Here is a 16,333-nt window from a genome sequence, read left to right as displayed (position 1 = left end):
GGAAGGTTTTCCAGACAAACAAATGCTTTCGCGAGCACAGAAAAAAAAGTGGATTGCAGTTTTTTGAAATTTCAATAATTTTACAATCATGGTTTTTCGATTAACTATTAAAATTAATAAGAGAAAAATGATTGTATATAGTTTGAAGAATATCACTTAACAGCAACGGAGATAATATAAGATATCATTTCGTTTTAATATTGAAAAGATTTTTCCTCAGTGTATTAAGTAATGTCCAGTACACAGACATGCGGAATTTCTGTTGTTTCCTTTTATTTCGGTGTGTCAATGGCTTTGCCAAAAACTAAGAAGGGTTGTTGTCTGTCTTAGCTTTCCCCTCCCTTACTTTCCCACCCTCTTCGCAAAGCGCTTGCGCAGCTGTTGCTCCCTCTTCTTCTTCTCCGTCTTCTTTTTTTATATACAAAGTAGCTGGGAGAAATACATTATATTACCTTATTTTTTGTTGTCTTCTGATCGTATTCTTTTTTACCGTCAAGGTGACACAGTTTTCTGCGTTCTCAATGAAATTTGCAGAACTTGCATTTCCATACGCGTATTTTCATTCATTTTCCGCTTCCTGTAATTGAAATTCGGTGACGTGGTTTAATTGTCCACTGCGTGGGCGAAAATGTACATCTCTCGGGTCTTTGTACGTATCTTCTACATACGTAAATAGGCATTAAGTGTCCCCCAATTCCCATAATAAAAGCCCAGAGGAAACCCAGCTCACCACTCCACTTTAGATAGTGCTAATTGGTTAGACTTGCAAGCGGGCTAAAACGGGCTAAAAAGGGGCTACAGTTAATGGTCTTGGATCAGGTCATCCACTACCGTTTGTTCGCCACCGTTCTTCCCCCAAAAACATAAACTAATCTCGGTTCATCTGACAAGCTAGAACGTCTTTATGGTGGCTGCTCTTGAATACTCACTGTGCACTGGGGAAATAATGTTTGTGGTTTCTACAAAATCAGAGTCAAAAGAAAACTGTCTAAAATATTTATAAAAATATGTAATCCATTAAAAAACAATTTTGGTAATATAATTATTTAGCTTTAAAATGCTATTATAGTTTTTTTTTACTGGAGAATGTTTACTGTGTATGGTAACTCCCTCCCCCAATCTTTCGCTGGCCCAATTAAACGCTCTGTTCTTCCCACAGTTGGTCTAACCCAGTTCAAAGCCCAGCCTTAGTGGAAGACCAATGCTCGGAACAACACCAGCTCTTGGGTAGATTAAAGAAAAAAAAAAAAATCACACACGCCTGGGCTACTTGTCATTGCGAAAATTTCGAGGTGTGTAGGCAGGAGCCGAATTGACAGAGGTGTTGTAAGGGGGCTGAGGAGGAGGGGTGTTCGGAGGGGCTTTCGAGGAGGAGGTTATCCGCGGAAAGGTGCGGTGGAGGATTGGCTCAACGGCCTGACCCGGGCAAACTCCAGCTGGTGCTCGGACCCGTATCTTTCGCATTGTAAATGTCAGTTGTGTTTTTTAGCCATTGCCCAACTGCCACGGTCCATGGTCCCCATCATCCAGCCCCCATACCATGATGGCCCGAACCGAACCGAACCAAACCAAAGCAAACCATTCCAATCCCATTTCTAGGCCCCATCCAACGTCCGACGTCCAGCGTCCACTCACATTAAATTACATACACTCCTTTTGTTTGCAATATATTTAAATTGCTTGGCCGGCCTGTCTAAACAGTCCAAAAGCAGCGAGAGGAGCGCTGAAAGAAATACTATAGGTAAAAATAAGAAAAAAGCATTGCCAAGAAGAAAGATCGGCCTATCCAATGGCTCAAACAAATGGCAAAGTTCAAACGAGGTTAACAGCATTTCATGCCACTTCCACTTCCATTGAAGTTGAGGCTGGATGGACTATTGAGGATGGAGCAGGGATCTGCGCGTTGCAAGTAGGGAGTCGGGAGCTGAAAGTCGGGAGTCGGGAGCTTCGAGCACGGAGGATGGAGCTTGGAGGATGGAGGATGGAGGACAGGCCACCAAAATGGATAAAAAACTGTGCAGGCCAAAACAAAACAAACAGCAAGCCAAGAGCCATCTTAAACGACAGGCGGTGGTAACATGACCATACACCCAAAGAAAATGATACTTTTCAAGTGCTTGCTGATACATAGAACTTCCTTAGGTAATGCTAAAATAAACCTGGTTACTCATAAAAATGCATTCTTAATAGTTACGAAAGACTATCAATATTTCAGTAAGAAATTTCGAAGTAATTTCCGTTTCGCATTTATATATTATATTTTCTGTGCAGAAAGCATAGGTCCAGCACACACAAATCCAGCCCAACTTCAGATTCAGCTATGGCTGCAGCTTTTCAGTTTGGCTGCGGCAACTGCAAGTCCAATAAATAGACGTGAGCACAAATCTGAAGACATGGCTTCATATAAAACCTTTCTAACGATCGTTTACCTCCAGCTCGCTCGCAAAATGTAACAAAGGAGTTGCGCGGAAAAAAGTTGCCCAACGGGAGGAGGAGCAGTATGAGGAGGATAAAGGGGAGGGAGGCTGGAGGAGGAGGAGGAGGAGGAGGTGGCCAGTCTCGATCTCGGTTTTAGACCAAGTCCAGGCCAAGCCTTCGCCAAGCGCCCACTTCCTACTTGTTGTTGCAGGCTGCCCACCAAGCCTCCACTTAGAAGCTGCACCACCGAGATTTGGTTGTCGTTTGGTGCCCCGCTTGAATCGCTCGGCTAGCTGACTACAGTGGTTATTGGCTATTGAAAACAGGTGTAAAGATAAAATATAATAACTTTGTGTTCGAGAGATGCAAGCATTTTATTCAAAAGTAGACTGAGTAAAATTGATAAAACAATTTGTTAGGTATTAAAATATGTTTTATTCATTGATATAATTAATGTTTGTTATGGGGATCTTATGAGATCTAAATAAAAGGAATCAACGGAATTTAAAATGTTCTCTAACCAAAGAAGAACTATTTTTTGAAGTTCCCTTCTAGGCAATACCCCCTGTATGTGGTAGCTATTGGCTAGAAGCCTAGGAGGCTGGAAGCTGCGTGGCTTGTGCAGCGACGTGGTCGCCGGGACCTCTGCGCTCCTCAACGTGGCCAACGGGGCCCCTTTGCATACATGTACGCCACTGGGGCCCCGAAAAACAGAGGAAACATACGAAGAACGTTGGAGAGACCACCGCTCACCTAACCGAAAAAGCCAAAAAACTAAAAAAAAAAAAACGAAAAAAAAACCCAAACACAGCGAGCAACCGAGCCGAAGAAAAGGCGAGAGCAATAACCAGTTTTGTCTCCCAAAAAAGCCAAACAAATGAAGTCAAGTCGCGGCGGGGGAAAAGACAAAACCCGGCCGAAAAGAAAGGGTTGGGGGAATGGGGCAAGAACGTAGCTCATGTTTACGAGTCACTGGCAGAAGAATCGGGAGATCGGGAAGAACGGAGAACGGGAGGGGGGCTTTTGGCGGGGAAGACAGGGCAGCAGGTCGGGTCGGGTGCTCTTCAGGCCTTAACTTTAACGTTAACGGCCATCATCAGATAGAGCACGGCCAGAAAAACTGAAAACAGAAAACTGAATGCTGAAAACTGGAGACTGAGACTGAGAGCCCCGAAGAGCAGCAGCCAGTCTACGTACCAGTACAGTTCACTTGAACCGAAGTCTGTGGCAGAGGCAAAGCCAATGGCAAAGGCAAAGGCAATGGCAAAGGCAAACGGGTATTGAGGGAGTTGCAGAGTCCACAGAGCCGAAGAGCTCGTACTCCTAGTGGGTCTACGCTTTTGTTTTTGTTTTTGTTTTTGTGTCTCTGTTGTAGGAGTTTTGGCTACACAGAAGTTTAGTTACATGCTCATTACATAGATACAAACACACACACCAGCGCTCGAATGGCATAAGAGATACATTGTAGACCGTATAGATACATACAATTTATGTATTGCAGATACATAGATACTCGGCTCGGATGCTGCTCTTGCTATTGCCTTTCTAAACTTCGGGCTTTTCCGATCTTTATCGCGCGGCTCAGAGCGAAAATAAAGCCAAGCTAAACCGAAAAAAAATAAAAACCAACAAAAAAAAAAAAAGAAAAAAAAAAGAGTGTGCCGAAGAACTCCCACAAAAAGCGGACCATTTCTTCTGCCAAAGATCTTTCTTCTCATGCATAAATTGTGAACGAAAGCAGCTCCATCCGCGGATCGGTCTTCTTGTTTTTTCCAGGCTCGCCTCCTCGGCATCATTAGTTTTGAAATTTTTATGTATTGTGCCCCGGCTCTATTGCATGTTGTTAGAGCTGCGATTGCCGAGGATTGGATTTGATTGTGACCATGGTGGAAATGGTGGAAAAACTCTTGAACTCTCTTCGCTTGCTTTCCCCCGGCTGTCACCCCGGTTTTTCTCAGGTTGCCGTGTGTGGGTAATTGTGAAAACAATTTAGACGAATTTTCCAGTTCAATTGCGCTTTTAATTTAAATTGCAGACAGGCTTTGTTTTGCCTTTGCTGTTGTTGTTGTTGTTTTTGCTCCCTGGCTGGCACAAATCAATTGTCAGTCCGTTTTGGAGTTGAAAGTTCCATGCGCGAAAATTGCCCAAGATGATCGTGATACCCACGATCCGGGGCCCAAATTCGATGGACAAAAGCACTGGGACGTCCGCGTTGCAAATGGTAAACTCTCGGACTGGGAATGTCAATTTGGTGGCAGTTCGATGGGAGTTAATTAACGATCGATCGACCGACCGACCGACCGATCGAGATGCTTGTTTGGGAATGATTTTTCAGGGATCGACGGCTGCTTAATTGATGGAAGTTCGAGTGAGCAAATATACTTGGTTGGCTCGGGTTTCAGAAACATAATATTTACCTCTTCTTGGGGTGGTTAAACGCAATCTGGTTTTGGTCTTTAATTTGAGGGTAACAAATCAAAAACAATATTGTAGGGTAAGATGGGGTAAAACCGCCAAAAATGTATATTTGACGATGTCAAGCTTTCATTTATAAAATGATCAATGATCAAAATCATATTTCTCAAAGTTTAATCCCTTGGCTACATAATTCATTTAGAAAGTTTTTATGTAGCTTTTATTTTAAAAGAATTGTGATCGTTCAGAAGAAAAGTTTAAAACGGCGGTTTTACCCCACCTAGTGGGGTAAAAACGCCATTCTGGTTTTAGTGTAGTTAAGTACCCAAATAATGTCAATAACTTCTGAGAAAAAATTTTTTCAATTCAAATGGATATTACATGTTACAACGAATATATTATATAAAAGTAAAAATAAGAAATTGAAGCGAAGTCATAAGTAAGTCGTCGAACTGCTGTCCGAGAGAAACCATGAAATATAGCTGATGCTTTTATGAGCTATTTCTCAAGCGATGCCTCTTGGTCGTCAGTAAAAATCTGTAAAATAAGAATTACGTGGTTAAAATAGTTTTAAACTAAGAAGAAATGTCGCATTAACAAAGGTTTAAAACTGAAAATTAAAATATTCTTATTTAAAAGATAAAATCATTTTATACAATACTGTTTGCAATTATCTGTTCAAAAATAAAGGCTGTTATTTTTAAATTGAATTGAATTCAAAATCATGACATTACATATTGTTTCAATTGACAAAAATTGTGAATATTTGACACTTTACCTGGGGATGATGGCCATAATAAGCGTTGTGCGCTTTGTTGACTCGGTCTCGCAAAGTCTCTCGGGGAATCCCATATTTTTCGGCAACAACTGCCACCTTGCTGCCCTCCTGAACTTCCTCGATTGCCCGTTGAAATATATTTTCATCAATTTTTGATTTTTTTCTTGCGTAATTGCGAGGCATGATGCTGAAAGACATTCATTCTCGATTAAAACGAGTTTTTCCGTTATCAAATTGTGTGGCGTTTTTACCCCACCTTTTCGCGGCGTTTTTACCCCACGCGCCAATTTTTTTCGAGGTCACTTAGTTTGTACAATTTTGGAAATATTGACTAACTTGATACATGTACATCAGTATCAAGGTTCGTACTATAAGCGGACACTTACCTCTTTTTTTTAAGCCGTTCACTTACACTTGATTGAGCAATCTTTATAACAAAAATTTTTTGGCGCCGTCGAGTGAAACAAAAATGGCGCTATAGAATTTGTCACGATAAAGCTGCAGTATTCCGACCGACTTCAAAAACCGCGCATTATTAATCAGAATCTACATTATCAACGGTTAATCGTTTCGGCGCTTCATTTGAATTTGAAATCCAAATGGCGGTTTTACCCACCGGCGGTTTTACCCCATCTTACCCTACTTATTAGACTAAAATTTGTACTAAAAGAAATTCGCTAGATTGTATTTAAAACAAAGTTTTCCAAGAGACTTTAATACTTAACCCACATTTTTTACCCAGACTATTCATTTTATCTTCTTCTCCAAGCTAAGCACCTCTTTTATCAAACTCCACATCTAGAGCCATAAAACAGATCAGCAGATCATTACATTAAAGATCGATATCTTTCTAATCATTAGATTTAAGATTACTATCCTGCCGATGGCCAAGTAATTCACGAAGCGATCGTAAAGAGCTTTACACACTAGAATCATTTCTTAATAATAGTTTGCGCTAGATTCGAAAATGTCTTATTGATCGCTCAAGTCGTTTGGCGGATCATGAGTCATAAATCTAACGATAGATCGCCGGATTGATCTCTTTGGCCGCTGCAAACGTTCTCTGTCCCTCCGAATCGACGATGCCCACCACCATTTTTTATTTGTAGAATGTAACAATCATTGATGACTGTTTAATAGGCAAACATTTCGGGGTACTCGAGTTCCGTGGCCCGAGAAGCGACGACTGACGACTCTGACGAGCTCCCTGGTACTTATTGACCACTTGAGGCCTTTCACCGCTGCCAGCTGGAGTTGGGCATTCTGCCGCGGATCCAGCTGGAGGCCAGTAGATGTGGTTGGTGGATGGGGCAACCCAACAGCCCCAACAGTTAAACGAAACTGCACCCGAAACTGGGATTCGACTTGGTTTCGTTTCGTTTCGTTTCCAGAACATTAGGCCTGAAAGAACAACTCAAATCGCCTGCTGCTAAATTTCACTGTTTATTTCTTGTGCTCCGGCTGAAATTAAAAGACTATAAACAATCGTGAGAATGGCACTTGAACATGTTCAAAACTATAATGGCCTAAAACGAAATGTGCAAGAGAAGCCGCAACCGAAGCTTGCAAAGGGGAGGGGGAAACGAAAAGGCACTGTTAAAAAAGTATGGAAACCTTTGGGGAAAAATAACCCAAGCTATAAAAACTATGGAAGTCTATTTCATGTAGCCCTTTAAACTGTTTTTTTTAATATATATATTCTATTATTACTTTAAAACCCAGTTATTGGAGAACAGTCATAAAATTGCATAGCCTTAGGTTCCAATTTCTCCAACTCTAAAATCTTTAGCTCGATTTTCATAGGTCATAAATATTGAAAGTAAATGTATATTCAAATTTGAAGTATTATTTTATGTTGTTGTGTTCTTCTGAAGATGTTTGGGTAATAAATAAGCCGAAAGTAAAGAAATCCATTAGAGAAACACTCCGAATATCTTATAACCTTTTGAATAGATATACCCTATTTGCTATTTACATTTCGGTTTTTTCTCCATGTAGCACTGAGAGCACACAAAGCCAACAAACGGAGCGAGCCATGGACAAGCGGCTAAATGAACAGACAGTCAATCAACTTTTAGTAAAAAGCAACGGCCAAGACAACTAAAGCAACAACCATGATGACTGGTAGGCAGGCAGTACGTAGTATGTTGTATGACTGCGACTGTCGATGACGTTGGCTTCAAAGAGAAAAAGCGCGGGCTCGGCTCAAGCGAAACGATCACGAGCCGCGGATTGGTTGGATCGGCCAGATCGCCGAGATCGGCCAGATCGGTCTTGGCCAAGATGATTTAAGCAGAGCACTGAGGAAACTATTACGAAATGATCAAAGCAGCTAAAACAGAATCAAATCAGCCGAAGACGATGGCTACAGCTATGGCTATGGCAATCGATGGATGTGGCTATGGCTATGGCAATGGCTATAGCGGCCTGATCTTCTCAACCCCGAGCGGCGATGGCTGTGCGCTATTGCGATCGTATCGTATCGGATTGGATCGGTTCGAGACTCGATTACAATAATTACAATCGGCTACGCGCGATTCACCAAATCACAGCAACAACAACAACAACAACAACAACAACGAGAGTGTGGCCTGCATCTCACAGATACGGATACAAATACACAGAGCCGTTTCTTTAACTTGGATTTTGAAATCTGAAAACGGGGATTTGGAATATTCTTTGATTGCTCAAATAATTTTGTAAAACTTTTTACTCATACATAAGCACATTCAGTTTGCAGTTTATTCTTATGGAGAATATATGTATTACAATATCTTAAAGAGCTAAAAATGAACTTCAAAGTTTTTTTTGCAATTAAGATCAATGATGATCAACCAAGAGATTATTTTTTTGATTGTAATACAATTAATCTGTTAAGTTAATCAAAAATTAAAACAAACTTTAAGTTCGACTTATAGGGGATTCACTGTATTACGTGCATATAAACAATCTTTATAAGAAATTGAAGTCAAGAAGCAGAATTAAAACAAAACTCATCAACATCAACGGGCACACACACGCAGAGCCGTCAATTGCCGATTGTGTGTGTGTGTGCGTGTGGGGTGAGAAGGGGGCAAAGGAAGGGGAGAAGAATCGTGGAGAGAATCGAGAGGAGGCAGAGATCCATCTTCTAGGCTCCATTTGGCAAAGCGAATCGGGCAGAACGAGAAATTGAAAAGACAGTTACAACGTCATGATGAAGTTTGCTCTTCGCTCCGATTCTCCCCCTTTTATCCACCAACTATCTGTATCTTTCTCCCGAAGCTTGGTGACTGAACACTGCGAAAAGTTTACAAAAATCCGCACTAAAACCGCATGATACACATAAACACACAATCACAATCCGCGCACACTCAGATACACTCACCCATACACACTCCCAAGTCGTGATGTTGTTGTATATAGGGGAGCATAGCTTTTTTTTGTTTTTGCGAAATTGAGCGGTAAATGGGCAGCGAGAATGAGAATCTAAGAGAGAGAAAAAGTTGTGGGATTTTCTCTCTCGCATGCGATTTCGGTTCGCGTTCAACGGTAGCTGCGCACGCGTTAAAACGATCTTTCAGATACGTCATAAAATAAAGATGTTCATTATGAACAAAGAGTTTGGAAAAAAATCGATGGGTTCATCCGTTGAATATTAATTTTTGTTTTTTTAAACCTGTTTCAAATGGGAGCCACTTACTTGTTATAAATCACAGTTTTTGTTGAAATGTGTATTGGTACTGTCATTTGAATGAACAACCTAACTAATAGGACTCTTATTTTATTCAAGTTTTCTTCGTTTAAATGTGATTCTTATTTTGAACCTAAGTTAAGCTTTATTTCCTTATTGCTTTTGGAGCGTTGACCAGCACTGCGGCAGATGCAACTTGTGTTGCATTCACTTCTGGCCAAAGGCGCAACTCACACAGATACTCTGGCCAACCGACACAGATGCAGTGCCCCCGCACTGGCACACACACACACACATACACATAGCACACAAATAGCACTCACCTACGTGGGATCGGTGGCAAAAGATGCAAGATGCACTCGCATTGCAACTGGCTTTTGGTCTATAATTCTTGTTTCTGGTTTTCGTGCTGCCAAGATAAGGAGTGGGACATGGCCAGCACAGCCTGGTCGTTATTACGATCCTCTGGCAACATCATCATCACCTGGTGCTGGTGATCATCAGCATCAGCATCAGCATCAGCTTTTCTGCGAGAAGAGGCAACTGCAACTGCCACAGGAAACTGCAGCAGCATGGCGCTTTGTCTCCCAAAGGAAGCGGACCAGTAATATTTACATTTATTGCTAAATTATGCACACTTTTTGTGCTGTTCGCTGGTATTTTTATTTGCAGGCCCATCTTTTTCACGAATAATTATTCAGTTGATAAGTCATATCTCTTGCATTTTTTATCTGATATGGCAAACGCGGGGTTTGTATTCACCCTGAAGTCACTGTCATATTTTAGACACTCAGGCATTCAAAGAAATGATGATTTATTTCGGCTCATTGGGAGTATAATTAGGAAAGCATATTTTTAGCAACTGTAACTTGGAAAGGGTATTCCATTTATCGAAATCCAATTTTCAAGATACCAAAAAGGTTTAATTAGACCGAGGAAATGTTCATGGATGTTTTGTAATCATTTCGTTTGAACAGATTTTCCAACAATGCAGAAATTGAGCAATCATGGCCGGTTCGTTTTCTGCTTAAAAGTAAACAACGCTATTTATTAATGAGTTTGTAATTTGAATAAAATTCATGACGTGAGCCCATTTCTATGGGGTCGCAGCACAATCTCTGCGGTTTTCCACGGTGAAAAGCGTTGCGATTGCTACTAATGGCCGGAGATTTTCATGGAAAGTTGGTGCGGTTGGCTGTTGCTGCTTTTTCTTGCTTATGAAAATTTCACGCCAGTCGAAAAGAATTATTAATTGCGCAGCGGCAACGGGAACAACAAAAACAACATTTAGCCACCACCGCAGAAGACTAAAACAACAACAACAATAACAACAACCGCACACAAATTTCAAAAGTGGGAATTATGCATCGCTGCGCAGAAGCAGAACTCTAAAAACGCACATAGGGAAAATCCGGGGGTATCTTGTATCTGTATCTGTGTGTCTGTAAGCGCGTGTAAAATATGGTAAACATGGAAATACGTAATAACTGAAAAAAAACAACAACAGCAACAGCAACCGAAACAGTGTAACGAAAAAGGGAAATATAAAATCAGGTACAAATTTTCACCAAAAACTGAAAAAAAAAGAGTTTACATCGCTCGCACTGCCGGCGTCGTTCGTTGCATTGTCATTATTGGTTGCCAGGGGCGTAGTTAAGGGGGATCCTCATTAATCATAAATCAGTTTAACCAACAATACGTTTCTATCGAAATTTGTTGGTATACAATTAGCTCTTAATTTCTAACATCATGTTATTTCATGTTTAAGTGTCCTTAGGTATTCGATAAACAAAAAGAAAGAACTTGTTATATTGTATACAGCTGGGTTGTGATCAGTTTTCTTCCAATGCGATCCCCTTGAAATGTCTAAGATCACGCCCATGCCTCTTAGCCGTTGTAAAAGCTGGCTTGGCCTGACTTTGACGATTTCGTGGTCACACAGTGTGAAGAATGGCTAGGAAATATTGTATGCACCGTTGTTTGGTGGGCTGTTACAGATTTACAGATTACTGCGCCAGATAACAAATGAAAGTGCCCTGGCATTTGTTTTTTTTTTCGTTTTTTTTTTTTTTCAGTTGCTCCGCTCGTTGGGCAGGAAAGAAACGCCAGAAGGAGGCGATGGTTACAACAATAGTAGGAAAACCTTTTAGCTGTAAAGAATAACAGCAATTTGGGTGGGTTTTGGTTTACATATGCTTTATGGAGAAAGATCTACGATAAGAATCAGACTGATCTGGACTTAATTTTGAAGAAAGTCTGGTCTTGGGATTTCTAGGCATCCTGCCCTTCTTATTCGAGCTGACTTGTGTGATTTATAATGTGTTTTTAAATGATTTCAATTTCGTGAGGTTGAGATTTGATCTTGCAAGCTTTGTATGTAATATCATATTAAGGTATTGTCACTAGCTCGTATTTTATGTACACATTTAAATATCCACATCATGTACACATTTTCTTCGAAATGGTGATTTTTGGCCAACCAAGAAGCAGGATTATTATCTCACCCTAGGTGAGTATCGTTGGTTCTATCAACATTTTAAAGTCTAAAACTCTCTTTTTCATTATGTAGTGATTTTAAACTTTTACAACTGCTGCCAAAATATTCACCCCGTGGTGACAACCCTAGTCAACCGAGTATTTCAGCCCTGGTCTTTTTGACATATTTTTAACTGGAAATCCAAGCTCGTCATTTTATAAGGAAAAGCTGAACCGGACCGAAAATGGCCAATAAATTCCGGAATCTGGGCAGCAAACTCCTCCACCTGGCCAAGAGTAGCTTCAACCGGACATCAGTGCGTCCGCGGATGAGCTTCTCGAGTCGTGGCTTTTTGGGCGGACGACCGAAGTTGCTGGGAGCTTTGGGCGCTCTAACTGGCGCCACAGGACTCCTGATCTACGCCCTGGAAACCAGTGTGGATGCCTCCTCGGATTGTGTGCATCCGCCGCACCAGCACTGGAACCACAAAGGATTGCTGTCCGCTTTGGACAAGGAGAGCGTGCGCCGGGGATACTTTGTGTACAAGGAGGTCTGCGCCTCCTGTCACTCCTTGCAGTACATGGCCTATCGCAACTTGGTCGGCGTTTGCATGACCGAAAGCGAGGCGAAAGCCGAGGCGGAGGGCATAACAGTGCGAGATGGACCGAACGATGAGGGCGAGTACTACGAACGCCCGGGCAAGTTATCCGATCACTTTCCATCGCCGTATGCCAACGAGGATGCGGCCCGTTCCGCCAACAATGGCTCCTATCCGCCGGATCTCAGCTATATAGTTTCAGCCCGCAAGGGTGGCGAGGATTATGTGTTTTCACTGCTCACGGGATACTGTGAGGCTCCGGCTGGCTTTGCTCTGCGCGATGGCCTGTACTTCAATCCCTACTTCTCCGGTGGAGCCATTGCCATGGCCAAAGCCATTGACAATGAGGTGGTATCCTATGAGGATGCCGACGTACCTGCTTCGGCTGCCCAAATCGCCAAGGATGTGTGCGTCTTCCTTAAGTGGACTTCGGAACCGGAGTCCGATGAGCGCCGCATTTTGCTCATTAAGGTTACGCTAATTTCGGCCTTCCTGATCGGCATTTCCTATTACATCAAGCGTTTCAAGTGGTCCGCGCTGAAGTCTCGCAAGATCTTCTTTATCCCGGAACTGGAGGCCCAGGCCAAAAGAGAAGCGGAGGAGGCAGCAGAGGCCTTGTGCAAGGAGAGGGAACTGGCGTGCAAAAAGTGCGAGGACAAGAACGAAAACCCAGAGTAAACCTTGTGTACTTACAAATAAAGGCTTTTGAATTTTCATTTTTATCGCGCGCATGTGTTATCGATAGTTGGTTTAGGGCTGCACATCAGTGCTGTAAAGAAGCCCTGTTATCGGCATGGGCCGGTCTGTTATGTTATAACAGCTGCTCTGTTAAAACATAAACAAAGTTTAGGTTGGGAAAAAAGTATTAAAATCAAATAATTATTTAGCGGGTTTAAAATTACCACTTACCCCTCTTCCAAGTTTATGGAGTGTTTGCAATATGCGGCTTTCAAACACCGTGAGCAGCGTCGTAAGGTAAGCTTTATTTAGCCAACAAAATAGCCGGTTAAAAACAATAATCTATTTTTTTTAATATTTTAAGGACCCTAAAGAATCACCTTATGTGAATCATGTGATAAATGTGAGCACTATTTTGTCCGTGGAGGGTTGCATCACAGATGAGGCGGTTCTGATGGCTGCCCTGCTCCACGATGTGGTAGAAGATACTGATGCTACTTTTGAGGATGTGGAGAAACTTTTTGGAAAAGATGTTTGTGGTCTTGTGCGCGAGGTAACCGACAACAAGTCCCTGGAAAAACAGGAAAGAAAACGTCTACAAATAGTGAACGCACCTAAAACTAGCTGCAGGGCCAAGCTAATTAAACTGGCTGACAAGCTGGATAACTTGCGGGATCTACAGGTCAATACGCCAACGGGTTGGACGGAGGTGAGTTAGAAAAACCAACAAAACCCTTTATTCAAGAACATCATTTTTGTCTTAAAGGAACGTCGAGAGCAGTACTTCGTGTGGGCCAAACAAGTGGTGGACAATCTGCGGGGCACCAATATAAACCTGGAGCTTAAGTTGGACGAAATTTTCCGTCAACGTGGTCTATTGTAAACCCAAAATCCAATTAATTACAAAGGAGCATTTTTAATTTTTATTGTTTTTGTAAAAGGCCAGCATGAGATTGGCCAACTGCTGGGTTTCGGCCAACGTAACAGCATTGTAAAGCGAGGCCCGAATACCGCCCACCGAGCGGTGACCCTTCAACTGGATCATGCCCTCCGCCTCGGCCTTGGCCAGGAACTCCTTCTCCAACGCGTCATCCCCGCTGGCACTGCCAATCCTGAAGGGAACATTCATTCGGGAACGAATATTCACATCCAAGGGGCAGTGATAGAAACCATTTGACTGGTCAATGGTGTCGTAAATGAGTTTGGATTTGGCCGCAGACAACTTGGCCATCCCGGCAACGCCTCCATTGCGCTTAATCCACTTGAAAACCAGACCCATAACATAGATGCTGCAAAGGAGAATATTACTTAAGTGTTTACCAACTTTACACCTTTTTTACTCACCCAAAAGTTGGAGGAGTATTAAGCAGAGAGCTGTTCTTATCCATCAGCTCAAAATTCAGAATGGAGGGAGTGATCTTCAGGTGCTTGCCTATTAAATCCTCTCGGACAATGATCACTGTGGTACCCGCTGGTCCGACATTTTTCTGAGCTCCCGCATAGATAACGCCAAATTTGGAGACATCAATAGGACGTGAAAGGAAGTTGGAGGACATGTCAGCCACTAGTGGAACTCCAGCTGGAACCTCGGGCACAAAGTCGAACTCCACACCCTCTACGGTTTCATTGTCGCAATAGTAGACATACGAGGCCTTGGGGTTCAGCTTCCAGGTGTCCTGCCGTGGAACGGATGTATATTTGGCGAGCTTAGGCAACACGGCGTTCACTGTGCCGTACTGAGCCGCCTCCTTTGCCGCCTTCGAGGACCACGAACCGGTGATAACATAATCCGCAGTGCCAGTTTGCCCAATTAGATTCATGGCCACTGCTGCAAACTGCCCAGTGCCACCGCCTTGCATCAGCAGAATCTTGTAGTTGCTGGGCACATTCAAGAGCTCTCGAAGATCGTTGATAGCCGCCTCTTGGATCTTGGCATAGTTGCTGGAACGATGGGACATTTCCATGACCGAGATTCCACTTCCATTGCAGTTGAGTAAGTTTTCCTGCACCTCTTTAAGTACCTAAGGGTTATATATGGATTTAATTAAATGTTTGCTGTACATTTAGGTATGTTTTCAACTATTAATATAAATTACTAAAGCTGCGTCGAGGATATATGTATGTGGTACTGCAATCAACACAATGTAACAGTTATTTACAATTTATTACTATTACAAAAATGTCACGTGTTGTTGCATAGCAATCCCACCCGTTTTACTGACCTCTTCGGGCAATTTGGCTGGACCAGCGGCGAAGTTGATAACCATGTTGCTGTTTTGGAGCGTCTGCGATCTGTAAACCTCTCTGGCTAGTTGCTAAGTATTAACTAAAGTGTTGAGCAGCAAGTATTTGCAATCGCTGATAAACGAGACGAAGAACAGCAACAAGTCACCGGGCAATAAACAAAACGCGTGCGGAAAAACAGACTTTAATTCGCCCGACTGGACAACGAACTCGATTTGTTCAGGTCCGCAGTAACAAAAAAGCAGGTGTTTACCTAACAACCATCGATTTTGAACTGCGCTCCTGCACTATCAGCGAAGCCAGACAAAGACTAGCGGTGCGGCGAATTCGATCAAAACAAGTCGGCAAATCGGATGGCGAATACATTCGCAAACAAGCAACGCACGAAAACAAAGTGCTCCCCATGCCCCCTTCACCCCCTTTTTTTCCATTCAGAGTGGGTTGCCATGCAGCCAGCGATGAAATGACAATAACAACCGAACGACTGAATTTGCAGTCGAGTAAACAAGCTCCAAGCAAAGCATGCGAGTGCATTGTACAGTCAAGCTTCGGAATATGTGATATATTGAATATTTTTTTGCGGATGAAAATGTTTACGGTAATAAGTATATTGTTTAGATTTAATTGCTCTTATAAACATTCAAAATAGTGTGTAAAGAATACAAAATTAATAAAACGTACCTTTCTAACACGTTATAAGTTTTCAAAGCATACTCGTCTGCCGATAAGGACTTCCCCGAAATCATTTATAACACCTCATATCTGCAAATGATTGCTTATCTGCTCCGTTCGATTAAAAGCCATTGTAAAAGGGCAATCAGAATTGCCTTAGACCTATGCTACGAATACTTATCTTGGCCTATGTTTTGGCCAAATGCGCTGACCGTCTAATTACTTTATAGCAGCCTTTCTGCACAGCCGGCATGAAAGGTGCTTAAAGTTTCCAATTTACCCGGACACCCAAAACGAATTTCCAATGAGAGGCTGGCCAACGTGTCTGGAAACCCAAACGTGCTCGGCTCGTGCGTTTGATTTTGGTCCAGGAGTGGGCGG

The 16,333-nt window shown here is 42.3% G+C and overlaps 3 protein-coding genes across 3 annotated transcripts; 2 read left to right on the top strand and 1 right to left on the bottom strand.

The window, feature by feature from the left end:
* The first annotated feature begins 11,671 nt into the window (after nucleotides 1-11,671).
* On the top strand, nucleotides 11,672-13,074 carry LOC108086525 (cytochrome c1, heme protein, mitochondrial). The gene is made up of 2 exons (XM_017183453.2): nucleotides 11,672-11,793; nucleotides 11,854-13,074. Exon 2 carries the CDS (start codon nucleotides 12,005-12,007, stop codon nucleotides 13,034-13,036), a length of 1,032 nt encoding a protein of 343 aa, XP_017038942.1. The 5' UTR covers nucleotides 11,672-11,793; nucleotides 11,854-12,004; the 3' UTR covers nucleotides 13,037-13,074.
* A 117-nt stretch (nucleotides 13,075-13,191) lies between these two features.
* LOC108086593 (guanosine-3',5'-bis(diphosphate) 3'-pyrophosphohydrolase MESH1) lies at nucleotides 13,192-13,956 on the top strand. Its single transcript, XM_017183562.1, has 3 exons — nucleotides 13,192-13,333; nucleotides 13,401-13,745; nucleotides 13,803-13,956. The coding sequence occupies exons 1-3, from the start codon at nucleotides 13,283-13,285 to the stop codon at nucleotides 13,917-13,919; spliced, it is 513 nt and encodes a 170-aa protein (XP_017039051.1). The 5' UTR covers nucleotides 13,192-13,282; the 3' UTR covers nucleotides 13,920-13,956.
* On the bottom strand, nucleotides 13,937-15,674 carry LOC108086592 (probable phosphoserine aminotransferase). Its single transcript, XM_017183561.2, has 3 exons — nucleotides 15,259-15,674; nucleotides 14,381-15,057; nucleotides 13,937-14,325 (listed from the first exon to the last, which is right to left on the bottom strand). Exons 1-3 carry the CDS (start codon nucleotides 15,301-15,303, stop codon nucleotides 13,953-13,955), a joined length of 1,095 nt encoding a protein of 364 aa, XP_017039050.1. The 5' UTR covers nucleotides 15,304-15,674; the 3' UTR covers nucleotides 13,937-13,952.
* Nucleotides 15,675-16,333: the final 659 nt, after the last annotated feature.

This window comes from Drosophila ficusphila, unplaced genomic scaffold, assembly GCF_018152265.1.
Source record: "Drosophila ficusphila isolate 14025-0441.05 unplaced genomic scaffold, ASM1815226v1 contig_791, whole genome shotgun sequence".
NCBI lineage: Eukaryota > Metazoa > Arthropoda > Insecta > Diptera > Drosophilidae > Drosophila > Drosophila ficusphila.
This window is presented reverse-complemented; position numbering and strand designations above follow the sequence as displayed.

Excerpts from the sequence above, each read along its gene's own strand:
- LOC108086593 (XM_017183562.1), top strand. The coding sequence starts at position 13,283 with ATGGAGTGTTTGCAATATGCGGCTTTCAAACACCGTGAGCAGCGTCGT. Across the intron at positions 13,334-13,400 it reads ACCGTGAGCAGCGTCGTAAG|GACCCTAAAGAATCACCTTA; the intron begins GTAAGCTTTATT and ends TAATATTTTAAG. Across the intron at positions 13,746-13,802 it reads CGCCAACGGGTTGGACGGAG|GAACGTCGAGAGCAGTACTT; the intron begins GTGAGTTAGAAA and ends TTTGTCTTAAAG.
- LOC108086525 (XM_017183453.2), top strand. The coding sequence starts at position 12,005 with ATGGCCAATAAATTCCGGAATCTGGGCAGCAAACTCCTCCACCTGGCC.
- LOC108086592 (XM_017183561.2), bottom strand. The coding sequence starts at position 15,303 with ATGGTTATCAACTTCGCCGCTGGTCCAGCCAAATTGCCCGAAGAG. Across the intron at positions 15,058-15,258 it reads CAGCCAAATTGCCCGAAGAG|GTACTTAAAGAGGTGCAGGA; the intron begins GTCAGTAAAACG and ends TATAACCCTTAG. Across the intron at positions 14,326-14,380 it reads AATACTCCTCCAACTTTTGG|CATCTATGTTATGGGTCTGG; the intron begins GTGAGTAAAAAA and ends TCTCCTTTGCAG.